Source organism: Seriola lalandi, unplaced genomic scaffold (genome assembly GCF_002814215.2).
Source record: "Seriola lalandi dorsalis isolate HSWRI2012SDOR001 ecotype SW California unplaced genomic scaffold, Sedor1 jcf7180002054583, whole genome shotgun sequence".
Classification (NCBI taxonomy): Eukaryota; Metazoa; Chordata; class Actinopteri; order Carangiformes; family Carangidae; genus Seriola; species Seriola lalandi.
In genome coordinates this window covers 1,159,218-1,186,557 of record NW_019525136.1, presented here as the reverse complement: position 1 = coordinate 1,186,557, position 27,340 = coordinate 1,159,218, and the positions used below count along the sequence as shown (strand labels likewise).

The 27,340-nt window shown below is 42.0% G+C and overlaps 1 protein-coding gene across 2 annotated transcripts in view; it reads left to right on the top strand.

The window, feature by feature from the left end:
* ldlrad4b (low density lipoprotein receptor class A domain containing 4b) overlaps positions 1-27,340 on the top strand; it is a 230,340-nt gene that overhangs the window by 156,577 nt on the left and 46,423 nt on the right. Inside the window, exon 1 of one of the 2 annotated variants that reach the window (XM_023418627.2) lies at positions 23,813-24,229. The exons of the other annotated variant lie outside the window; for it this stretch is intronic. Within the exon in view, the coding sequence (XP_023274395.1) occupies positions 24,136-24,229 (94 nt within the window). The 5' untranslated portion in view covers positions 23,813-24,135. Of the gene's footprint in view, positions 1-23,812; positions 24,230-27,340 lie in introns of those variants that run through there. 2 annotated transcript variants of the gene reach the window in all.

Here is a 27,340-nt window from a genome sequence, read left to right as displayed (position 1 = left end):
AAGAAGAATCGCGAGTAGTGAGACGGGAGGATAGGTGGAAGGGAAGGAAGATGGAAAAAGAGCAAGAGAGGATGTCAGAAGCAGGAGAGTAAAAGAGGTATAGCAAGGAACAGAGGAAATGAGGGAGAAAGGAGAAAGAGAGAGGGCGGGAGCTAGGCAGGAATGGAAAGAGAGAAGCATGAGTTAAACAAGGAGAAAAAGTTGTGACTCAGTGCTAGTCACATTATAGAGTCACTCAGGCTGACGGGGGATCCAGTCTGTCGACTGCCCAGGCAACACCAGTCTGCACTCTGCATTAAAAGGTTGAGTCAACTTACGTGGAGGGTAACAGCTCAGAGGGCTCAACTGTTTTCTTCAGATGCTTCCCAGCAGCTTTTACCCACAACAACAACACTCAGGCCAGCTCAGCCCTCACTTTGCACACCAACTCTGTCCTATTAAATCTGGATCACATGTCCTGCCTTTAATGCTTAGAGGGTCAGTCATACCAACATTCATGAGACAGACTTAAATCAATTCATTTCAACGGAATCATCCTGAGTGGATTCTCTGTAAGTGGTTTCACACACGCAATGCAAGCATGAACTTATCCAGACATTACGCAGAGGAGCTGTATGTGAGAACAGGCCTTTAGTCTGTGTAACGTCCGATTGAGCCGACGTGTGACTAGAGCTGGTTATTGTCCGGAGAATTGACAGCAAGTAAGAGGACATGTCGATGAGGTTTCTATCATGCCTCCTGCACAGTTATTGTCACAGTTACTGTGACATAGTAGTTGTGTAGTGATACCGCCTCCTGAGTTCACTTGCTTATCATAGCTCAGTTGTGGCACTCAATATGTAAAACTTGGCATTGGTACTGAAACCCGACTTGAGATATCAGGACAAAACCAGAGGACATAATGTAGTGTAACCGAAAAGAAAATGTTTGTGTACATGTTTTGGAATATAGGATTAATTAGTTATTTCGGCTCAGTTACCAAAATCGGGTATAACCTTTTTCTAGTATTTATATGCAATTGGAAATTTATTTTAACTTTTAAATGGGGATCATGACAAGTTTTTAAACACAGTAATTAACATTCCTGACTTTAGTTCCAGCGTCAGATTTACACAACCCAGCCCTCATGGTGCTGCAGTCAGCTGTGTGCCAGCCACACTACAGGCTGATGAAGTGATTGTATGGTGGTCTCTCCATACTAACCTGGACTTGCATCGACTGATCTGAATCCCATCTGTCCTACCCCCACAGAGCCGGGTGATAAAAGAGCTCTGTGTCAGTGGGCTCCAGAGAGGGGAGAGGTTCAATACCTGACCTGTGCTGTTGACTGGGACACCATTGACTCTGACAGCTCTGTCTCACAGCCCTGACACGGAGAGAAGTAGATAGATGACTGAGTGGAGAAAGAGGGGGCTAATAGATAAAGGAGAAAAAAAGGGGGGCGAGAGAGTGATAGAAAAGAGAAGAAAAGGGATGAAAAGGAGGGCAGATAGATGAAGGGAAAATAGAGAGAGAAAGTGGGAGACAAATAGATTAGGGGGAGAGAGAAGTGCGAACGGGAAAAATGAGAAGAGAGAAAGTGAGAGAAAGAAATCATAGCTAGCAAGTGTCAAGCTAATTTCATGCAAAGCTTTGAAATGGCCCAAAATGTAAATAAGGTCTGTTTCTGTTAGTTTGAAGTGGATCAGTAGTGGTAGTGAAAAAGGAAAGATCAGTAAGTGTTTCGTGTACTACTGGGCAAGTTGTTGTTTTCCTTTAGCTTGAGCAGGAGCTTTCATCTGGAGCTGAAAATAAAGAAATGCACCTGACACTATAAGTAATGCATAAAAGACCTGTAGGGGCCTTATATTTCAAAAGGAGTACATTGCTGGGAAGATATAACCCTGATCCCTCACCTCAATTGTGGCTTGACTAAGTTAAGCCTACTAACAAGATGGATCATTTTAGCCAACTAACAAAATGCTTTACCTAGCTAAAAAATGTTAGCTATGTGGCTTAACTAATGTAAACTGGCTCAGAATATGGATTATGTTAGCTTCAGCTAGCTAACAGAAAGTTAGCTATATGGTTTAAGCTTGCTCACAAGATGGATCATTTTAGCTAGCTAACAAAATGTTTCTAAATTGCTAAATTGGCCCATTAACTCTCTGCAAGCTTACTAGCTCTAGAGGTTTGATGTTAGCTAAATGTTAAAATAGGCCTATTAACTCTCAGCAAGCTTACTTGGCTCGGCCTTAGAGGTTTGATTTTTTTTTTTTTTACTTTAACTTTAATGAAAGGAAAATTACAATGGTTTGCAACATGGCTCTTACATCATGAATACATTTTAGGCCATGTGAGTGAATTGTGAGCCATTACATCACCTGTACAGCTGGACATTTTTGCGGCCACATTATATAAAATGTTGTCATCTGCCCGAGACCTTGAGGGTACACGTGTACTGTATTCTGCATCCTATTCTTGTTATTCTTGTACTGGTTTTTTTTATTTTTTAATTTGAGCTTTTCAGTTTGTTCATCCAAATACATCAAACAAAGGTTCTCTTCTTCTTGCTGTCATTTTTGCATATTTATGTAGGGTTGGGGTTCAGTAGCATTTTATCAAATCTGAATCCAGTTCCAAATCTATACACATATAGATACACAGATCAAGTTTTGTAATAACATTAATATATGCATAATACAGTATAATACAGTAATGCAATTGATCATTTTGATTGGGATTTAGGGACCAATTACCAAACAAGCATGACACTGACACTAATAAAAACTATGGTAATTAACTATCAACCTAAACCACAGACATTCTGCTGACGGGGTGTAGGGCTGTCACCACATATTTTGTCACTGCTCTGTGATATTCATTAACCTTGATTCATTTTTCCTTTTGCTGTGAGGGAAAGCGCTGGCTCCTCACTGGGGGGCCGTGCTGCAGCTGCAGAAGTCGTAGAAGTTAAAGTAAAAACAACATAATGAAAATAATATTAATTCTACTTAGCTGAATAGTTGAATATCAATTAGATACATTTGCCTATGTTTTACATGCACAATGCACTTTACGTTACCTTAAGGTGAACTAGTTTTTGCACCGCTACAGGTCACAAAAGATGATGTAAAACCCACGGTAGATCTCATTCCTCTGAAGTTATCAAAAATGCTAAAAAGTTGATGTTTAAACAAAGGACTTGTCGTTCTCTCGTTAGTCATGAGCACCGTCTTGTTTATATTACATTTTGCAGTTGTTTTGTAGACTTCGTAATGATCAAGACATTCTGCCAATCTGCCAGTCTGTCGGTAACAACATTGTTGCAGAGTTATCATGCACCTGTACCGTGTCATCAGTGTTTTTCTTTGCTGATGCCTGTGGACACAGAAAGTGAATTAAAGAGTCAATATGGGATTCGTTGGCTGCGAAGCTGAATGAATCTGGGTATTTTACCAACTTGGATCTGAAATGAAACCTGCTGTTGGAACCCATCCCTAAAAGCTGGACTCCAGGATTCCAGAGTCTCTCTCCAATAGGGGTGACAAATGCAAGTTTGGGCACAATTATATGAAAAAGACACAGGTTGAAAAACACTGAGAATTTCTTTTCAACGACTTGTTGGTTTTTCTATATGAACTTTAGGTCAGTTTTGATTAACTGAAAAATCAAGGCTTATGTCAAATTATCAACATTCATATCAAGCTAACTATGTTATCCATATATGTAGGACAGGGTACAAGCATTCATTAAAATATCTGTTGCATTAATAGTAAAATCTTACCAAGCTTTGTGTTTCCATCAAGATTGAACGGTTCAATAAATCATCACTGAAAAAAAATGGAAGGATGCCAAGTCATTGAGAATGGCAGGATGAGAGAACGACAGAGATAATGAGAGAGACTGACAAACAGTGTAATAGATGGATACAAACGAATAAAGATAAAGCTGTACATGATACATCTCCACACACTCTGTGCAGTACTGCAAAAAGGGAAAAAAAAAAAGAGAAAATGGGGAAAAACTCTGCTCCATGGACAAAACACACACCTACACAAAATCACACACATGCACACACACTCGTTAATCTGTCAAGGCAACAAAGGGAGGCAAGCCAGGGCCACATTAGCATGACAAACTGGCCCTGCTAGGTTGACTGAAGAGAAAACAATTTTAGGAGACAAGCTGACTGTGTGGTATGGTGCCTGCTACCTCTGGGTGGGCCTCAGGACCCATAATCAGACTGTGTGTGCGTGTGTGTGTGTAGGTGGCTGGTTTATATGTTTGTGAGTGTGTGTGTGTGTGTGTGTGTGTGTGCGGCTGTGTGTGTGCGGCTGTGTGAGGTATGATGTGGTAGTTAGGAGCTGCTATGGAACAGAAAAATAGAATTCATCAGGTTATTGTGTCCTGCTGTGTGTGCGCGCGTTTGTGTGTATGTGTGTGTGTGTGTGTGTATTTGAATGTGTGTAAAACCATATTCACGTGTATGTGTGCTTCATTAGAAAGAGAGAGGATTAGTGTGTGCATGCTCATGCCTGTATGTAATGTCTGGGTACATAGCAGTGTGTGTGTGGCTATGAAAGACAGTGTATGTACATAGTCTACGATGCTGTGTGTTTTGACAGTGTAATTTTGTGGAAAAAAAGTGTGTGTGTGTGTATGTGTGTGTGTGTGAATCTCCGGTCTACCTTAATCCCCAGAGCTGAGAGTTCAGACATACAGGGCCTTGTTGCTACTGTCAGCCTAATCTAATCCTGTCATCACTCTAAAACCTTGTCTAGGTGAAAACACAACTCTCACACACACACTCACACACACACACACACACACACACACACACACACACACACACACACACACACACACACACACACACAGAAAGGGAAGATCAAATTGTTGCCCCGTAACTTTCCAGCATTGCAAAATCTTGCTTGTGATTGCTGTGGTGTGTTTTCGACCCTATAAGCCTCAAACTCATGGATCTGTTACTCAAACTGGACTTCCTGTATCGTGTTTCATTTTTGCACTGGTACTTGAAATAATTTGTATCAGGTACAAATTAGTTGCCAGGTTTGATCTTTAATAAGGAAACAGGTGTAACCTGTGAAGAACGATACATTGCACCAACATGGCCAGACAATCATGGCTCGCCCAAAACAGGCTGTGTGATGGTTTTTGTAAATTCAGGTGAATTTCACAAGACTTTGAGATGTGGTTTGAGGCGTATGTGTAAGTATGCATTAAACACAGTGCTTGTAGAATTATCTGTCACTGCAGATTGACCGGGTGTGCAAAAGCATGAAAGTCTTCTTTTCTTCTCCACACAACTGCATCCGTTACTTGTTGTGTGTCCAACCAAGTGCAACCTGAGGAATACTTCTGAGGAGAGTCTGTCTGAAAGTATGTATTGTTATCTCCATTCGTATGATTCATTGTTGCAAGACTACAAAGACCCATAAAAGATGTAGAATGCCTTGAGAGAGATCAGGTGGGCAGAATGATGCAGCCAGAAAAAAGGTTATATTTGAGTGGGGCCACGCTGAACAGATATTATTACCTTGGCTATAGAAGTGATGAAATGTCATAAGACCTTGCTGTTTGAAGTACACTGAAGCTCAAGTCTTCTCAAGTTGGACATTGTTGTCATCTGGCGTTCCTGGGCTTCTGGTTTCTTTTTTTTATGCCTCTACGCCTTCGACAGCCAGAGCATATTGTTTTCAGGTTGTCCCATCCGCCCCATTCTCATGGACGCAATATCTCAGTAACGCCTTGACGGAACTTCTTCAAATTTGGTACAAATGTCCATTTGGACTCAAGGCTCAACTGATTAGGTTTAACTGGTCAAAGTTCAAAGGTCTAGAAAGGTAATTTGGTGTAATTGTGAAAGCATGTTTCAGTCCTACTATCCCTATTGTTCAGCAGCTCTTATTTTCTTGGCTTGAGATTCAGTCTCTGCACCAGATGAGAGATGAAACTGTTCTCCTGTAAAAAAAAAATGAACCCGTATGTTTTCTGTGCAATAGTTTCATTTTGTTGTTAGGCAACCTCTAGTGACCACAGCAATTATGACAGAAGCAAAGGAGGAAGTCAGGTGACAAAGTCTGCATTAGGAGGAGGTTGGGGTGCATCAACAAAACAAAGAGACTGCAGAATTGTTTCACATTTGGAAGCGATAGTCAGTGTTGGTTCTTTTGTCCATGACTGTTTCCTAACCTTGACGCCATGTTAAGGAAGGAAGTACTTTCTTAAGACATGCACATTCAGGAAGAACTTATCTTCACCCAAACCACAATCATATCCACAACCATACCACGTTTTTTTTATTGTTACCATAAAAGCAAAGGTCCAGTCCACCTGCTGCTGGAACGCTCCTGCAGGCCATATTATTGTTATTGTTGGATGGGCTTCTGATGCTGTCACTGTTCAGTTTTGGACCCGAATGCAAGCAATGACCAGGAGGTAAAGAACAGCTGAAAGGCAGTTGATTGTAAAACTTGAATGGTGGACCCATCTGGTGACTGGGGCTGGGAGAGTGACTGGGAATGTTGTTGTGGAACAGGTGGTTGAGCTGGGCGACGGAGCAAGCCGGTGAACAGCAGGCAGGAGTTCAGGTGAGCAGTGGTGATGAAGCTGAGGCACAGGCAGAGCCCAGGGTCAGCATTCAGGCGAACACAAGGAAAAACTGCCAACAAACAAAGAACTTGACCCTGGCATCAGCACTGCATTGGTGACTGAATGAGCTGCCGGTGTCTGGATGGATGATACTATATACTGTGTTTTATAGTGCAGTGGCTTTTTGAAGTGATCAGTTCATAAGCTACAGGTACAGAGAGTGGCAGACCGGGGACAAACATGGAAAGGGGGAAGCATAGCTGATACCCTAACCTCCATTCATATCTGTTTCTGCTGCACCAGTTGCATGATGAGCCTTAAAAGATTCACAGTATTTTTTTCAATGTGATTTTCTTGCTAAACTAATAAATTTTTCCAACTTAGCTAATAACATTATAATTACACGTTCTTACATTCTTGTGCAAGACACTCTCATAATGACCATGCAACTTAGTAAATAACATCTCGGCAGCATCATGATAATATAACAGTGAAACAATACAACTATATAATAATGACAGGCCCACAAAGGTCCTGTATCTAAAATCTAAAATAATGAGAATAAAGTCGTAATTCTGAGAATAAAATCATTAGATTTCTGGAAAAAAATAACATAATAATGCGAGAATAAAGTTATAATTTAATGTCAGCACGCTCAGGGCAGGGTACTGGATGAAGAGGACTGTCCTGTTTTTGTCTGAAGTGTATCTCCAGAAGCACTAAAGGGCCCTAAGCAGTACGTGGGTGGAACTGCACGATTAGGGACTAAAAGGATGGACTGAGGTTTTGCTGACATTGTGGCGTCACACCAGCTTCCAGTTCAGCTGCAAGTGGCAAAGCTCTGCGACCTGACTTCCGCTCCATGTGTGTGTGTTTGAGTATGTCATTAGCTCTAGGTTAAGGCGGGGGAGTCCTGGCGGTGACAGGTTTATTAAATATCTCAGGGCCCACAGTAGACATGGCAGGGAGGGAAACCCCCACTGCTCATGTAATTAATGTGGCCACTCAGTGCTCATGTTTGGAGTCTTTGTGCCTGGGAGAGAGTGTGTATGTGCAAGCCTGTATGCTTTTTTACTTTACCAGCATGAGTGCATTTGTGTGTGTGCGAGCCTGGGAGGTTGTTTTCTCTGTTCCGTAGAGGGACAAGGGGCTTTTCTGGGACTGAGGTGAAAGAAAGAGAAACAGATGAAGAAGATGATGGAGAGAGAGGAAGAGGATCTGACGTTGAAAAAATGCTTGGAAGACTGAAAAACAATTCTGTCAGGATAGATTACTGAAAGTGATTTTGGTGAATTAGCCTGTTTGGTCTTTTCACACTGATTCTTCCACTATTGTTCTATCTGCCTTGAAAAAGAAACAGCTCAACAATTCGAACCATCCAGAAGATTTTTTCCATTCCATTTTTGTCCATTCATGTATTTCCATCCACTTTGCTTGCGTTTATGGCACCTCTCGCTCATGCTCGCCACGTATTTTATATTGCTCCGAACAAACCAAGATGGCCCCCAACAAGTTTCAGTTAGTTCCTTGCGGCAACAGATAGATAGATAAATATAGCAGAGGTGGAGGGACCAAAAGCAACAGACTATTAGCCCTTTAAAACCTGCTGTACTTTACACGAGGTCAAAATGAACCTTCAGACAGCAGCTGGGTGCCAGAGGTCATCACAGCAGTGCCACAATAAGTCAGTTTGACACTCTGTTATTGCTTCATTAAAAGAGGATTTGTACTTTTACACCAGCCACATGTCCACTTTAATACACAATTGTTATGTATGTCCTGTACTGAACTGTATACTTATTATCCAATGTCCCTTAAAATTATGATATATAACATTTCCACATTAAAATGTATAAAAATGACTAGATCTATTTTATAAATGTTGTTGAGTTGTCTTTTTACATTATCCCAAATATTTCCACCAATTCTCAAACCAGAGAAATCTGTGATTTTAATTATGGCAACGGTACATGTCCTTTGGTCGCCTGTCAATGACATCATATCTTCTATGATGATGTGTCAGTGTGTTTGTCTGACAGAAGCTCAACATTAACTTTTATCTAGTTTTAAGTCACATACACTTTTTACACCTTGGTGGTTTTCAGCTCTATATTTGAACCAGATGAAGGATTTTAGTTGCTCAGCTCAGCTCCCAGCTGCTGGAGACGTCCTGTCCTGTGTCACTGAAGAGCGTCAGTGAATCTCTGATTTTTAAAGGTAAACTGCTTTATTCAGTGTTTCTACTGGTTTTAATCCTCTGGTGTGTTTGTTGTGGAGAGGAGGACACCTCTGTGGATAATTCAGCTGCAGGTAAAAACCTCCTGAACGTCTGGTTCATAAGTTATCAGAGAAACAATCAGAACAAAGGTTAGCATCAATCTCAGCTCCAACTCTTCCCTGAGTCTCTGTCCTCCGTACAGCGTCGCTCAAACACTGACTTTAAATTTGAAACTGCTTTATTCAGTGTTTTTAACAGTGATAATCACTGGGTCTGAAGGCACTGAAGGAATCCAAACCATGACAAGCTTGTGGTAATGGTGGTAAAGACAACAACTCCCATGATCCTATGCTATTTCATGATGTCACTCAACACCATCTTTTGTTATTATTTAGACTGAGGCAGAAGTTACAGACTGTGCATTTAAGTGCTCATTTACAGTATAAGAACTTTTATTTATTGAATTCAGTGTTTTATTTGTATATTTTTGTCTTGAGTTAGTCAATCAATTTCCATCCAATGCATCTTCAAAAGTTGAAAATGTGCCCTTCTAAAACCTGATGAATGCACTGAAAAAAAGAGTGACGCATCTCAGTGAAAGCAAGTACAATATGAAATGTGAAGCATGAAACACGGAACTGACAGGGAGGAGAGTTTCATTAGCTGCTTGGAAAATAGTGAATGACAGAGATTGGATGGTAGTGAAGGCAGACAGAAAATGAAATGAGCTCTCCCACCTGCACAGACAGACTGTCTGGCCAGAAAACCAGTCACTCTCTGAGGAGGCCGTCCCTCATTGGGTGTCACTGGGCAGACGACAAGGGTGCGCAGGCACACACACACACACACACACACACACACACACACACAGCGGCATAGCATCAAAAATCTGGGCCCCTTACTTACGCAGTCTCAGTGGACCCCATTGCCCTTTTCATCATGCATTGCCGTGCCTGTACCAAGAACTAAATCAACAAGTGGTTATCTTCGTATTCAGTAACATAGTGTATTAAGTGAATTTAAGTCTGTACAATCTAAAGCCGCTTTTCTCAACATACTGTCATTACTGTGTGAAGCATTCACTGTGAGGCTTTAGAATATTACTGATAATACTAATAAAAAATAATAAACTAGTACTTAGGTCTTCATTCTACCCTGAGCGTAGACAAAGGCGGCAGGTTATCTTACTCTGGCCACTATGCTCAGAAAGGATAACAATTTTACTGTGTTTCATAATTTAAAAAGAAATCTCACTGGAATCAGGTTTTATTTGCAGAATGAAGGTGAATTAGTATCTAAGTAATGCAGCCCAGTGATGAAACTGTAGAAACCTAAAGACACGATCCGTAGGTGGGTGTACCCATATGAAATCCAAATATTAAAAGTGAAGCCTGCCATCACTCAAAATGATTCAGTGACTTAATACGGATAGTCAAGTCAAATAATAACTTAAACTAATCATGTTTCACGAGTTATAACTTGAGAGAAATTGTGTACGTGTTAGAAGTATTTTAAAATTAAAATAATGTAAATAATATTGTACACTACTCATACTGTGCAATAAAACAGATTACTTTATGATAGTGTTGCTCATCTGCTTTCTGCATAAAGTGCTGAAACTGACTTTGAACTCACCTTGTCTGACACCCTTAGCAACATGAGAAGATGGTGATGGTGAGATTACAGATAAAAACAATGTTTTAAAGGTATAATATGTAGCTTTTCCATATTAAAATGGACAAATGTCTTTGTTGAGTTGTGTACTTACATCAAACCAAATGTTTCCAGCAATTTTCAAAACTTTTTTACAATACACTTACATTTACCTTTTAACTATATACCAGATGAATTCAGATTATTTAAATGATCAGATAAACAAGCCGAGCAAATGTTAGTAGGAGTAACTGACTGTAATTGTGAATGAGTGTAAATGACTGACACTGAAGGAGTCCTAACTGGAAGAAGCTGAACGCAATGACTGCAATGGTCGTGAAGACAACAACTTCCATGACCCCACGCTACAACGCAACATCACCAACATCATCACTTTTGTTATTATCTTGTTTGAGAGACCCCTATCTGCAGAAAATGACATATTGTGCGTTTTATCCTAGGATTTGTCAGAGTGCTCCCCCACATTGGGGTCCTGTTCATTTTAACAATAATGTGCCTGTCCATTTTAAAGGAATAGCTCGTGTTATTTGATGCGGGGTCATGTGAGGTATTTATACATATTCAGGGTATCACCTGTAGTAGATTCGGATCAGTGCCCTTTCCAGATTGGAGAAGCAGAAGGGGAGCACCGGCACAGAAGCTGAGTGATGTGCTGCTGTGGACGGGGGCCAGCTGAAAGAACGTGTTTGACCCTTTTTAAAAAAATACCCACCACAAAAAAGAAGTGTCCGCTATATTTTGAATATTTTCGCCACTTTATCTTGCTGTCAAACAGCCCTTTCCTTTGGAACTACATTTTGTGAACTGTTGAACTATCGTATCATTATTTTAACGCAAAAACGCACCTATGCCGCCCACATCACTTCAAAGCAAAAACAAAGTTAAAAATGCAAACGACTGAAACACTGTTGTCCAATACAGAATATTTACTCTTTAAGTTGATTGTCTTTACATCTACATATTAACATGTGAGAAGCATATGGTTCCAAACGTCATCTTCGTCTTTTTTTCCTACATTTTTAGGATGTGTCTGGAGATCAGGGAAGGGTGTATGTGTGTATGCTTGGATAAGTATGTATATTTATGTATGTATACATGTATGTATATATACCATAAATGCACATCACTTAATTTCATGTTTGAGCAATGAGTATGTTTGGATTTATTCATGTGTGTATATGTGTGTATGATGGTAACTATATGTATGGACTCTTAACAGCAGGAGGCTGTAACCTTCACTATCCACACTCTGTAATCACTGCTGTTTATAAAAACACACACACACACACACACACACACACACACACACACACACACACACACACACACACACTCTCCCTCTTTCTATCTCTTGTTGTTACACACACAAAATCAGAGAATTTTGAATCAGTGCTGAAATCATTTTCTTAACCACTGCCAAATATTTGCAGCTCTGTGTTGCTGCCCATTTGGATAGTTACACTGTTCGCTTCAGATCATTTTGTATGTGCTATATCTGCAGAAACACGTCAGTTACACATGATTTATGCATGACAGAAAAGTGTGTCACTAGCAGGAACAGGAACTGAAATTTATCTCTACAGAAAACCAATGGGGAAAAAAAAGACATCACAGAACTGACCACACTGTTCAGACTGTAAGATAGAAGGCGTCAGGAATTAAAATGAGCCGTTGGGTAAAACAATTACTTGCTTTATCCTATGTAACTATCATAGTCCAAGATAACAAATGCAGCATCTGAGACGCCTCACAACATCCCGACAAACAAAACCAGTATGCCAAGATTATTTTTCCCTCTGTTGCTTAGTTTAGCCACGTTTCCACCGCAGGAACTCTCCCCACGAACCAGGAACCTTTTGAAGAACTAAGAAGGTCTGGGAAAAAACTGAAACAGGACTTCAAAAATAGGACCACAACAACCGGAGTGGCTATGGTTGCCACCCTTCACATATAATATGGGATCATCCTGTCTTTGAAAATAAAATGCTGCGTCCTGTATTGAATATATACGGGACGCAATTTGTTCCGTATTTTCGTTCATGTTATGTCCTCAAAGTGCTGTGACTAATGTAATGTCAAGTAATAATCTTGCATAATCTTCCCGGGACTTTAGGCCACGGTGGAAACGCAGACAACAACGGGCCACAGGAACCTTTTTAGTTCCTGAAGAAAAGTACTTTTGACAACTTCTACAAAGTGTTGACACATGAGAGTGCAGAGCACGTTGTCGTACATAAAACATGCTGAAGGAAAAAAGGAATAATACTTTATTTCATTTCATATTGATCAGGCGCCATTGTGTAGTCTGTCATGTCTCTTAGCCAAGTCATGGCAAGAGTTACTGTACATACAATCTTTATGTCATCAGGTAATCCCAATGAGGTCAGACCCATTTTTCAAGAGCGACATGAAGTCATGTTCCAGACTGATCACCTGACAAGAACACCCATATTACATCATCTTGCAACACAGCATGGCAACTATGGTCTGGTTAAGGTCAGGAAGAGAGTGGTTATGATTAAGGCACGGTATGCTTCATCACAGGATGTTCAAATAGAAAACCTCTCCCCCACACCGTTTTTGAAACTTCTTTACACAAATATATCTGCTACTTTTCATGTGAACAACCGAATACAATGTGTGCTGAATCCCCGTATTTAAGCAATACCTGGGTCTCCCTCCTCTCTGTGACGACCGCCTTTCTCCTTGAGTTTGTCTTAGAACAGCTGTAAACACTTCTGATTTCCTCTCTGGTCAGACAACACGTCGTACAAATCACTTCTTGCCTCCTTCACAGCTTTACTTTCCACCTCGATGAGGTATAGTGGACACTACTGACTGCATTGGCAGTGAATCTTTCCATTGGGTGTAAATCATGAGGTCCAATATGAACGTAATTACTTGGGATACTGACCTAAGTGTTTAGACTTTACATTAGCACTGAGTCAACAGACAGCCTGCAGGCTTGTCTGGCAAAAAACTTTAACCTAGCTCAACTCTTGCTGTAATGTGTTGACAAATCTAATACGTGCAGCACACATTTCTGTTCTGTTGCATAATATAAACTAGAATTACCGCCTCTGCCTCTCAGATTAGTTTCAGATTACATCCCTGTTTGTCCAGAATCATATGAAATATGAACCATTTGTATGAAATTATGGCACAAAAGTGTTTTGTGCGATCACACTGACCTTGACCTTTGACCACCATATCAAATCAGTTCATCTTTTAGTCCAAGTGAATATTTGTGCCAAATTTGAAGAATTTTCCTCAAGGCATTACTGACATGTTGCATTCTCAAGGCCAAAATTGTGTTTTGAGAGGTCACTGTGACCTTGACCTTTGGCCCCCAGAATCTAAACATTTCATCCTCAAATCCTCGTGAATGTTCCTAGCGAAATTCATAGAGATTCCCTTGAAGAATTCTCAAGATATTGTGTTCACAAGGCCAAAATCTTGTTTGATTATTGACCACCAAAATCTAATCAGTTTATCCTTCAGTCCTTGCAAATGTTTTTTGCCAAATTTGAAGAAGTTTCTTCAAGGCGTTACTGAAATATTGCGTCCACAAGAATGGGACGGACGTGCAAACAGCTGGACAGACGGAAAACAATAGTCCTCCAACTCTGGCTGTCGCTGGCTTAGAGGCATGAAGTGTGTATCCAGGATTGCATTTCATGTTTTCCTCAGTACCTGTAAAAATATGCCCAACTATTATTACTAGAAGTAATGTGTGGTGTGTTTTTTCTTTCATGCTCAATCTCGAGTCATCACGAGGGTTTAGGAAAAGAGATCATCTGCACTGGAACATATTTCCACTGTGAATCAGACGTTACAGATTCTTCAGGTTAAGGCCCAGCATGGAAGCATCTGTCAGTATTCCTCACATATGGAGATACCGATCAAACATGCACCACTTTCGCTGCTAATTCCACCCTATCTGACATGTTGTCCACCACGAATGAGATACCACTGCTGACTGGATGCAGTGTTAATGTTGTTATGTAGCCTTGCCTTTGGTTTAGCACCTCAGCAGTGAACGCTGTGGTTACAAGCTGTTGTGGGGTGATCTGTTGACTCCCTATAGTGCTGCATGTTACTACTGTAAAGAAGCTGGAGGGGCTCCACAAGCGCTGCAAGCTGTGAGGAGGGATGCTCACTGGTGTGGTACAAACTGTTAACTGCGGTCCTGCTACAGAGCTATAGAATGACAGCAAGACAGACTGTTGGGGCCCGGTACAAGCTGTCATGGGCCATGCTGCTGTTGAGGAGCTGTATGGTGGGAGTGCGTCAACCTGGGAGCTAACAGAGCTTTGTGGTAATAATATGTGGGTGTAACATCCAACCAGCGCAGGCAGGTGTCCACTGGAATCAGCTGTGTTAGTGTAGGCAGCATTAGCGTGTTGGGCGTGCTAACCTGCATGTCGCTAAGTTTTGCCAGGGTGGTAGCAGGTCTGGGGCGCTGCAACATGTTCCCACTACCATCCATCTGTCAGCCCTTGCTCTGAGCACAGCATCTCTCGCCTAATGTAATGTTTTCATTATATTCCTCAATATGGGAGCTATAGCATTTTGTGAGGCAGGGCCAGGAAAGCAGAGAGGAGGAGTGCTTGGAGTGTTTGGATCGCTGCAACTTGTTCATATGAGCGTCCATCTGTTCCAAACCTGCTGTCCTCACAGTCAGTAGCTTATGTTGTGACATTCTCAGATGTATGTAAGAGATAATATATGAAACTGACACCTTCGCTGAGACAGGCACTCAACCTGCTCCTCTAGAGATTTCCTGACATGTAAATGATAAACAAACTACCTGGGCATAGATTACACTTATTTGGTAAATTTATTATAAATTAGTAGTTGTAGCATTTCCCTCTTCTTTAACCCACCTAACAAAAAAGAGAGGAAAAAAACAAAACAAAAATGGGACCAGTGCTGATCCTAATTAGTTCTTACAATTAAAGTTAAATTAGTCTCTATGAAACATCCACATATCTACAAAATTAATCAGGCAGTGTTTTCACAAATTTAGTGGCATTAAATGTAATGGCAGTTAATTGTTGTGTTTTTGGGGTGTCATTGAAAATTTGGTGTGCTGGAAAATTCTGTGTGTGTGTTACCCACAAAGTGAAAATAGTGAGAATCCTTTTTTTAAACCTACAGTAGAGAGATGGACATCATAACTCTATACTGTGTGTGTGTGTGTGTGTGTGTGTGTGTGTAGGTCATGGGTGAGAGATGGGATGGGGAGAGGCACAGGCGTTGGAGGAAGTGGATCACAGATGTGGCTGATAAACATGTGACTGATGATAAACTGATGACACATAGCAACAAAGTATTAATCAGACTGCTGTTGGTTATGTCAGCAGAAAACAGTGTGACAGTCAAGTGACATGGTGGTTGGGTAACATGCATTTCAGTTCCTTCCCTTAACTTCTGATCACTCCTTGGTTCTGAAGCAACTAGTATGATTCAAGATAGAAGGTGATCTGGGTCACAGTGTTCAGTTGAATCATCATTATCTTGAAAACAAAAAACTTAAAGGATCATTTCCAATTCATCACATGTCGGGTCTGATTTTTGTAGCTTTTGCCATTATCGTAATTTTAACTTTGCACTCATCAAGCAGCGACATCACTAAAGATAAGACAGGAAACATGAGCGGTTATGATACAGCAAAGCTAGCGGCTGCTCCATAGGCACAACAGTGCTTTAAGCTAAATGCTAATGTCAGCATGGCAGCATGCACACAATAGCTGTGTCCCAGTTCAGGGGCCGCATCCTTTAGAGGCTGCATTTGAAGACAGATGGCGTTACAACGGCACAACTACTCCCATTTCGAAGGCTCCTTCAAATGCATCCTTCTTTTCCTGGGCCTTCGTGGCCCAACCTAACCCAAGATTTATTGCACGCCGGTAATGAAAACAAACAACACCAACAGAGGGCCTGAGGATTACACTGTTAAATGTAAGTAGAGGGTTTCAGCTCAGTTCAACAGCTAACGGTACCACTGTTAAAACCTAAAGTTTTTGTGAAAAAAAGTTATGTGTTGTCAAGGTTGCCAGGTGACAGGTGCCGCACTTTGCGACGCAACGGTAAAGGCTGGGTACAGCTGGTGAAAATCCTCCGTAGGTCAGGCCGTCTCATTTCGGTTGAGCCTTTGTGGTCTACGACGGCTACGAAAGGCCTCACCTTCGTAGACCGCGTCCTCTGAAGGATGCGGCCCCTGAATTGGGACACAGCAATGCTAACATGCTGATTTTAAGTAATATTTAGCATGTGCACAGTCCTAGGTTGTGTCCGAAATCACCCACTCATTCACTGCTCCCTACTCAGTATCCAGGGAGTTCAATATAGAGGACTATATAGTGAGCTCAATGACGATGGTGTATATAGCTTGGTTAGTGACCATCGGTTGTACACTACTTGCACACACAATGCATTGTGGGATACTATGAATCCACTATATAGGGTATAACAATTCTCACTATACATTCAGACAGCACCACATTATGGCGAAATCACTGTATAGTGAACTACATAGGAAGCAGTGAGTGAATTCGGACACAGCGTTAGTTGTAGCATGCTAGTATGCTATAAAGAGAGACTTGTGGTGGATGGGTGGCTCAACAAAACACAGGAATATGAAGTGAAGTTCAATTCCCATATGAAACTAGCTTTTTATATTGTAACCATGACAACAAAGACTGTAATGTTGAGGAAGTGCTAATTTTAACCCAAATCACAATCTTTTTTTAAACCTAACCAACCAGTGACCATTCAATATAGTAACCATGGCTACAAAGGTTGGTACGCCACTGTTGGTACAGTCTGCGTGTTAATCATTGTAACAATGACAACCGAGGTCTGGTAAAACAACCTATATGGTTGTTCAGGTTGGAGGACTTGCTGGAATTTAGTGACAATCCATCCAATAATTGTTGACACTTAAAACCACAAACGTGAATCTGTGGGATAGAAGAAAAGTCAGGGAATGTCTGGACAAAATTTCATAGTAACCCCCCTGTAATAATCACTATTCATGTGTTATTAGCATGGCCAAACATACAAGCCAACATTTTCATTGTATGTTTTTTAAATCAGTAAAGTCGTATCTGTTAAAGCTGATCCTAAATGCCCTTTTCCATCTTCATTATAATTAATGCAGCCTATTATATCACTGTTTAGTCAGTCACTACCTTCTTCTTCCTCTGTGGTTTATGCGCCTCTTTGTTTCAGATGCAGATTGAATTCAACACAGCTGTGTGTGTAGTCAGACTGTGGTTTACACAATGCACAGATACACTGTCTCAGCAGCAGACCTGGGAATAAGAGAGCAGTATATAATGGTTGCTGTGAAATGCCTGCAGTGACAACAGCCATCACATTGAGTGATGGTGTTGAGGTCAAGGTTCTGTATTGTAATATAAACAATAATGTCCCCTATCCACTTAAATCAAAGAGAAAGTAAAAAAGGCAAACCACTGAAACACTGTTGTTCAATACTGAATATTTATTATTTGACAGCACATGAACCAAACGTATGTCTCTTTTTCTTACATTTTAAGGCTGTGTGTGGAGATCAGGAAGGGTTATATGTGTGTATGCTTGGATAGGTATGCATATATGTATAGTTATGTATGTCATATCTACTGTAAATACACATATGATTTCATCTTTGAGGAATAAGTGCCTTTAGGTGTGTCTGTGTGTGCGTGTGTGTGTGTGTGTGTGTGTGTGCTGATAACTATATGTATGGACTCTAAACAGCAGGAGGCTGTAACCTGCACCATCCACACTCTGTAATCACTACTGTTTATGACTGCATAAAACAACACACACACACTCCCTCTTTTTATCTCCCGTTCCCTCAATTTTACTCACACATACACACACTCACACACACATTTATAGCTGCTGTCTGTCTCGCTGGCTGTGTGATTATCGCCGTCTGGGTCGGGGCTCTTATCAGTGTTGTGACGGAAGTGGCTGATGGAGACTCACACACCCACACACACAAACACACCTTCACCCTCCCTCCCTCCCTCCGTCTCTTTTCTTTCTTTTTTTTTCTTTTTTTCTTTTCCTCTGTCAACTGCTCTCTGTCCTTCCTTTGGTGGAGTGGCAGCGTTGCGGCGCTGCGTCTGTGCTCACCCTGTCGAGCGGTGTGCCAGTTCAGGAGATTGGCGTTAAAGCCAGACATGAGCTCATCGGCCCAGCTGGGCAGACAGCCCATTACAATGCTCAGCAGGGCCCTACCGCAGGGGTGAAAAGAGCTCAATACCTGCTGATTATCTACTCTTTCTCTCTGTCTGTGTTTCTCTGGCCCTCTCCGTCTCACTGCCTTTTGCTTTCGCTGTATTTCTTCTTCTCTTTTTTTCTATTCTCTCCCCTCTCATATTTTCTGCTCCTTGTCTCCTCTGTGCTTTTTTTCTGTCTCCTTCTCTTCTTCAACTGTTCTTCTCTTTTCCTTCTTTTCTTCTCTCCTCTCCTCTTCTCTCCTCCTCCTCTTGTCTTCTCTCCTCTCCCCTTCTTCTCTTCTCTCCTTGTCTCTCCTATTTATTTCTTTTCTCTCCTCTCTTCATTCCCATGTCAAGTGTCCTCCACCACAGTTTCTGTCTGTCTCTTTCTTGATCTTGTCTTTCTTTTCACTCAGACTGATACATACACTATCTATCTTTCTGTCTGTCATCCTTCTTTCTCCTTTTCTTTTTTTTTTCTGTCTCCAAACATATACACAACTTTTCAGCAAGCACTGTGGTGTCATTGCAGTGGTGCCTGCAGCAGTAAGATAAGTAGGGAGGGTTGGTTTTTGAAATGACAGGGGTGGAAGTGGGGTGTGTGTGTGTGTGTGTGTGTGTGTGTGTGTGTGTGTGTGTGTGTGTGTGTGTGTGTGTGTGTGTAGTGTAGTGCAGTGCAGTGTAGAAATGACAGGGGTGGGAAACCAGACAGCTGGTGCACCTGTGCGGACAGGATATGACACGGCACTGCAGGAAGACAAGGCGTTTTTTTATTAAGTGCAGCTCTCTATTCTGCAATCTGTCTGTCTGGAGTGGCCTTTCTGTTACGTAGCTCTTTTCTTCTTAACACACCGAGTTGGAGTCGATGCCGAAGCAAACACACTCTCTCCCTCTCTCTCACACTCTCCAGCTCTGTCAGCTGGAGAGATGCATTGCGGTTACAGTAATTCATGAATCTCATTCAGCCCTGGTATTGAGACTGAGTCATATCCATCTTTTGTTCTGACTTTCGGAGTGGCATTCAGTGATAGTGACTCCACACAGAGTTATTGGTCTGACTAAAAATGTTATGTCAGAGTCAAAATGGCTCATCATCATGTGAAAAGTAGCTACTTTCATCACATATGTCCCATGATGGAAGCTGCACCCATAGGAGGAAGTGTTTGAATAAACAGGCATTAGTGATGCAGGATAGGAAATATAATTTAAATGTAATGAAGCGACAGAGTGGAGCTGAAGCAGACGCCAGAGCTGGAGAACAGTTTTTCCAGTCCATGTTTGGGATGAGGCATAAAACAGACCTTTTCCCGGCTGAGCCACAAGATGGCGCTATGAAGTAGTCTGTAATTCAGCACCACACACATTTTTAGATGGAGAAGTTGCTCTGGATGTCAGTGTGTTTCAAAGAGGGAAGGAATAGAGCTTTATTTCACTGAGGCCTTTTTACTGTGCTGCTGCTTTTCTCGGTATCAGCAGCTGATTACATCACCGATGTGTTCATGGTCTCATCGCAAACATCTCAACTGAAATCTCAAGAAGATGTGGCTGATAAGAAAATACTGTGTGTGAGATAGTAAGTGGTGCATATGGCAGCTGGAAACCTCCTCTTAAACTTTATCTTCAAATATCCCACACACACACACACACACACACACACACACATACACACACACACACACACATAACAGACAACAGATAACCTGCACACATGCACACACACACACACACAACAGGGGTCCTATGTCATCTCATGTAACTGTGTTCATAGTGTTGGTTGCCTACAGACACATGGTGGTGGTGTTTCCTTTCCTGTCTGTAGTTAAGCTAAAAATATAATATTTTTAGATCTTTTAGGAGACAAGAACACATCGTGCTTTGACTCAAATGATCACAAAACAGCGGCAGCATCAGCAACACACGGTAAACTTGTGAATAAGCATGAAACCGCTGTGTAAACAGCAGAGCCCCATGCAATGTTTCTGAAATAGACACATGCACACGTGCCGAGCGTGATAAATCTATAAAACCTAGAGTTGTATCTCACAAATACACAATGAGACTGACACAAAGAGGCTGTGTGCAGAGCAGAGTCCTGCAAAATGTGTTTATATTAATATGGGCGCAGATAAAAATGAACTAAATGCAGCGGGTGAAATAAACAAAAATAAAACAGAGGTGAAAATAAAGGCAGTTTTTTAAAAACATCGAAACCAGCATTTTTTTTATTATCAAGTCTATGATTTTTATTTTGAATTGTGACACAACTTCTTCCCACAGTTCATCATCACTGCTGCTGAGAGCAACAGGACAGTCACGGTGGACGGATGTGGACAGATGATCACTGAGGAATCAGTTATCTTTGTGTCACTTTGCATCACATCAACAAGTGAGGGCTGAACAGAAGCTACATGACGCATGAAGGCATCAGGGAACCAACCATCATGCAGCCCTGAATAAATACATCTAGATAAGTTTAAGATAAGCAAAATGAAACTTCTGGGCCAACATACAGTATGCCTCAGTCCTCGGCCCAAGTCAGGCCCATATACTTCCACATCCGGGCAGATTCCGCATGTTACACTCCGATATTGTCTGACAGCCGCAAGATTATGTGTGTGTACTAGAATTGGTCAAGATGTGGAAGTAGCACCTGACAGTCATGCCATATGTGGGCCAGATTCAGGCTGAGGAACCTGGCATTTACTGGGCTAGAATAAAACATGCATGTGGCACAAGTATGGGCCGGCTTTATCTTGCTGTCTGGGGTGTGTTTATGGTTTGGGTGGTGGGACTTTAATGAACTGGTCAGGTTTGGTCCGGATTTCATTTAGAGATAATTGTGGGAAAGGGGTCGGTTCCGGTACCAAGATTTGTGGGTGTGGATTTGCAAATTGGACTCTGGTGCAGTGTGTGTTTGTGTGTTTGTGTGTGCGTGTGTGTGTGTGCGTGTGTGTGTGCAGACTGCAGACAGGGGGGATGGTAGGGGAGCTGGTAGACTAGAGTGCATTTGGTATTCAGCCGTGCCTAGTATTTATCTGTCTGTTGGCTGTCTAGTCTGGTCTGGCCTGTTAGTGGTGTCACCCTGCTTGCTCCCCGGGGGACTAAATTGATGATCCAGACAGACTGTGTGCGTGTGTCTGTGTGTTTGGTGGTGGGGAATTTGTGATTGGACAGAGGTTTGTTGCAAGAGTGAGAATCGATGTGTGTCTGAGTACCTCTGAGGTTGTCTGGGGTGTGCGTGGATGTCGGGGTTGTGTAAAAACGTGTGTGCTCGTCTGTGTGTGTGTGTGTGTGTAGCCTATGTGTGAGGATATGGAAGTGACCTCACATCAAGACAGAAAAAACTCCCATCAGTGTCTGGGCTGATATTGCTGCATTAGCTGACAAGACATCAGTGCCTCAGTTTGTTGCTTCAGTAAAATTATGACAGCTGCCAGGCGTTTGTAAATTGCGTCAGGGTCGTGTGTCTATTTTTTCATCCCCTTCCAGAAGTGTCAGTTCGCTTTTGGAAGAGTGTGGAATTCATTGGAAGCCGTCAAGAAAAATATTTGTGCATGATTGGATATAGAATTTGGCTAGTGATGCAACACTTAATGCAAAACATCTGTTGGAGGTCTTTGCTTTTCCCATTTACTTATTTTCCTCCGAGGTCCGTTTCATTTGGTTACTGATGTTTTCAGAATGACAATGATCACTCTCCCTGTCTGTCTGCACAGATGAAATGAAACCTAAACTACACTTAACACAGTTTTCTTGGAGGACCACCTGGACACTACTCAATGACCTCTGAAGTGCCCTAGACCATAGTTTGGAAACCTGCTGATAGAGTGACATTCAGAGCCTGAACAGCCCAGTTTATTTATAGATTGCCGACGGTCCTGCGCTAGTGTGTGTGTATGTGCATGTGTGTGTGTGTGCATGTGTGTGTGCGTGTGCTTTACATTCAGAGGGGATGTGTTTGTGTGGAGAGGTGGATGGGGAGGTGGGGGGGGGGGGGGGGGGGGTGCCTCTCTGCTTGCACGTGCCCCTGAACCATAGAACTGGCGGGTGGGGGGTTACCTCAAGGTTAGCCAATTCAAAGAACTGTCTATATTGGCTGCGGCCGCCGAGCTCGAAGTGCTCTCCCCAGTGAGGTCAGCCCCCCACTCAACGAGCCCATGTGCACCCACCCCCCTGCAACCCAGACACACAGGCGCACATACACACACAAACATAAGCTATAACCCCTGTCTCACCCCCTCTCCGCTGCTGCCTTCAGGTCCTCCGCATACAGCTCTGTTTCCTAGAAGGGAATATGTATGTCAGTGTAGTGAACTTTTTTACTTTCGACATGAAGTGTCATAATTTATTCTGCAGGCCAACACTAAAAATAATAAATCAGGCATGTAATTGATGAGCTGATGGTTTGTTCAAAATTCATATTATTTTTTTTTTGCGCTCAAAGCAAAGACCCCGAGACTTAACTATTAATATACCAAACAGGCACAACACTCTTCTTCTAGCACAATAGCCAATTAATGCATTCTGCATCTAATACATGCAAGAGCTTCATGAATATTAATTAGACCGACTGACACCAGACAGCATCACACACACCTCGAGCATGATTGAAACAGGGGCCTCTGCATTAAAAAAAAAAGAAAAAAGAAAGAAGTATTTTTCGCATTCAGACCCTGTTATTTGGCTTCTGTCACTTTAGCCACTAGGCAGGGGAAAAAAAACAAAATACACATATAACAAAGCACTAAATGTTTGTTTATCCATGCAAACAAAATAACACAACCTGTTTTTCATATTGTCATAATATGGTTCAGTCGGATTATATTGTTACTCAAAACGCTTAAACATGCCCTGACTGTTGTGTCGTTGTAAATCCAGACTTCCCCTGTTTGTACTACTTCACATGGGGGTGTAAGAGTCGGCCTATATGGTGCTTTCTTGTGTTTTTGGCCGGTTGAAGTAAGAGCGGTGAGAATTCTGTCCGCACCTGAAGGCAGCATCTCTTTTCCCCTCTGTCTGGCCCTCCTCGGCAGCGCCCTGATTGGCCGGAGCGGCAGTCAGTCAGTGTGTGGGCGGGGCTTGAGCCCGCTGTGTCTGCTCTGCTCTAGAAGAGGAAGGACAGCTGCTTTTAGCGGCGGAGGAAGGAACAGAAAAATCTGTACAATGCGTTAGACACGGGCAATGGCTTGTCCCCGGACCTCCTGCTAGTTCACTTGCCTTGCCGCCCGGAGAGGAATATGGCGTGAGGAAAAAAATCGTGGAAAAATAAGTGCGAAACTGTCGGGAGTTACTCGTAGTGGCGAACTCTGCTGCCACTGCCTGGAAGTTTTTGTGTTTTTTTCCCGTCGGGGGGCCCCGACGGTGGCGGCGGCGGCTCTCTCCCCGGAGCGGTGTCCCGGTCTGCCCAGCCCCATGCAAAACCTAACGGCCCCAGGCGGCCCCGGCAACTCCAATGTCACCTGCTCCTGCAACTGCACCGCTTCCCAGCCACAGGGAATGGAGATATGTGAGTAACATTACTTGCGTTTCCCCTGACCTTAAAAACACACTGAGAGACTTCAGTGCCTAATCCGTTTTATGTTCACTCCCCAGTGTAACAACAGAAGGACAACAAATCAGACTTAATGTTCATCCAAACGCTAAACTAATTTTGCTGTGAATTCGCTGCTAGACGTTTCCTCCAGCAAGAATATTCTTTACAGTACTCCTATGGTTCATCTGTAGGGGTTCACAGTATTTCTAAATTAAACTTTATGGTGACCTTAATGTACTTACCAGTATTTCTAATCTCTTTTGTTGTCTTTATGTGACTTGCAGTGTCACACCAGCACATACTGTGTTATAGTGGTTATATTGTACTTCAGAAATAGGAGTCATTGATATTACATAGAGCGAGAAATCTGTCATATCTGGCATCGTTCAGACTGCTAATTGAGCTTTTGCAACAGTAGTTCTCTTTAACAAGAAGTCTGCAACAGAAAAAAACTATTTCTTTCTACTTGAAGTTTCCTGTGTGTGATGTTTTCCGCTAATGGGGTTGGTTTTATGTTAATACTTGGAGATTTAGCCCTATAGGCCTGCCTGGCCTGTGCACATGCTCTGAGGGATCACCACAGAGGGTTAAATAGTTTGCCTGTCAGCATAGACAGGAAACGCTGGAATGGTATGTTGTGTCTGTCTGCCTCTTCTGAGCAGCCCAGAGAGAAACTATCATTATCAGCTCTTGGCCTAATGCTGCTGCTGCTGCTGCCTGTCTGCTAGATCCACTGCAGACGCTCCACTTTATGACTGAAGCATAGCATTCAGAAAAGCAGACACATTTAGGCAGACAGGTAGAAATGCAGAGGACTGCAGCCTGACAGATCTGCAGACAAGACCGATGAAGATGAATAAACCGGAAACAGGCACATAGCAGACATTCAGGCAGGCGGGTAGATTCAAGCAGACAGCTATAGAAGTACCGAGTACAGAGATATGAACAGTCGTTTGGACAGACAGACAGACAGACAGACAGACAGACAGACAGACAGACAGACACAGCCAGCCAGACAGGCATATTGACAGACAGACACGCAGACACACAGACAAGCTACAGACTGACGGACAGAATTACAGTGATGTGTAATTTCCATTGGGGCCGAGTCCAGGCCTGGGCAATGTGAGGTGAACGGAGGATATTAGATTTAGATTTGGCAGCAGAGTGTGGTTGCACTGACGCCACATTGTAACCAAGAAGTGTGTCTCTGTGTGTGTGTGTGTGTGTTTGTCTGGCAGACACACTGGTGTTCCACCATTCGTTTTCTGTGGCATCATTGTATTGCTAGCCAGGAAAAACACACATAATCAGGCGTGAACTGGTGCATCGACAGACACCGTGATACAGCAGAGAGAGTCTAATTAGATAATCCGGTAGAACTGCCTCGGACTTATAAAATGAGCAGACAGGAAGTGCAGCAAAGAAGTCAAATAATTGCGTTGATTGATACTTGCAGTGTATTTAACTGCAAAGCTGAACTGCAGGGTGTGTTTAAGATTATGCATGCATCTGTGTTTGATACTTTGGCCTGGTATTTTCAGTGCATCTCACTTGTTGGTGGGAGTTCCATTCACAAGTGGTTTGAAATAACTGTGTCCTACTGTAGTGACCGTCTGGTTTGAAAAGAGCTCTTGTTTGTCAGCTGTGTTGTCATGCAGACTCGGCAAGGCTGAATAATGTAGCTCATGCTTTGATGATTTCTCTGGCTGAAGAAAAGAGCTACAGTCTGCCTTTTTTTCTTTCTTTCTTTCTTTCCTTTTTTTTTTTTTTTTTAAGTAGAGCGGGAAGTCTCACTGGTGTGTTTTCTCATTATTCAGACAAGGAGGAAAATTGAAAGGGACTACAAACATAGAGAGAGCACAGTGCAAACAGTGTTTCACAGCCAGGAAACCGAACCTCGCTTTAACACTGGGAATCACATGTAGGGTTAAAGTCCTGAGGTTAAACATTACAGTTTCATAAGGTTTCATCTACAGTTAGCAATGACAGAGGATTCAATGAAAGGGGAGATTCCTGTGTGAAGGGACAGTCCCCTCAGACGACTCGTGTTTTCGGTCCTCTGCAAACATTTTCCACTCTGAAGTCATTTGATCTTGTACTGACTTTTAATGTCCTGCCTTTCTTAAACCAGTGGGGAAATACTATACGCCATCTGCATGAGGTGATTTCATATTCATATTCATATTTCTTATACCTAATGCAAACACCTTCTTTTTTTTCCAATCATCTTGACAGCAGTGCCGCGGTTTCTTTCCTAATATGGATTCCAGAAGATTAACTGGAAAAGTAGATTTTCAGGATACAAACCAGATTAAATTATTTATGAATTTTTTTAAATGTATTTTTGGATAAAGTAGTAACTTTGCCTGCGAGAAGTCCCTGCACAGCAGTATCACTCAGTCAGGCGCTAGTCAGCACAAGCGATGGAAGAAAGAAAACACAAAAACGTTTATGTTATGTGGCAAAACCACATCTTCATTCTTTGGCCTTTTTACCTGATTATTCAAGAGGAATCAAACTGAATAGGGCTAGCTGTTGAATCTCAGTACATCTTTGGTAATACACCAAGTACAGAAAAGTGTCATTGACTCTTTGGCTGGATTTGTATTCTTTGATCAGATAGTTTCTCATTTCAATCATAATTTTGCCATTTTTGGATTTTTTTTTTTTTAGAATTCACTTTTTATTTCTTTACCGAACAAAAAACTAACAAACAGTAACGTCACACAGAAAGACATAAACAGAGGAGGTACCGATAGTAATAATAATAAAAACTATGAAACTCACGCAGAGGACAAAGAAAGAAAGAAAGAAAAAGAAAAGAATTACAGGGTATAAGCACTGGCATCACCTGGTTAGCCATTGAATAAGGTATTCATGTAACAGCCCCATGTTTTCCAAATTAATTCCTGACTGTTGTTCAGTTTAAAAACTAAATGTTCACAGTTGGCTATTTTGGTCCTTTCTCCTGGCCTCTCGTTGAATTGGATGATATTTTGTGTTTTCCAGTGCCCGAGCAAAATCCTGCAACCTGTGGTAAGAGCAAGTCGGCACCAAAGAGTCTGCTGTACCGCCAATCTC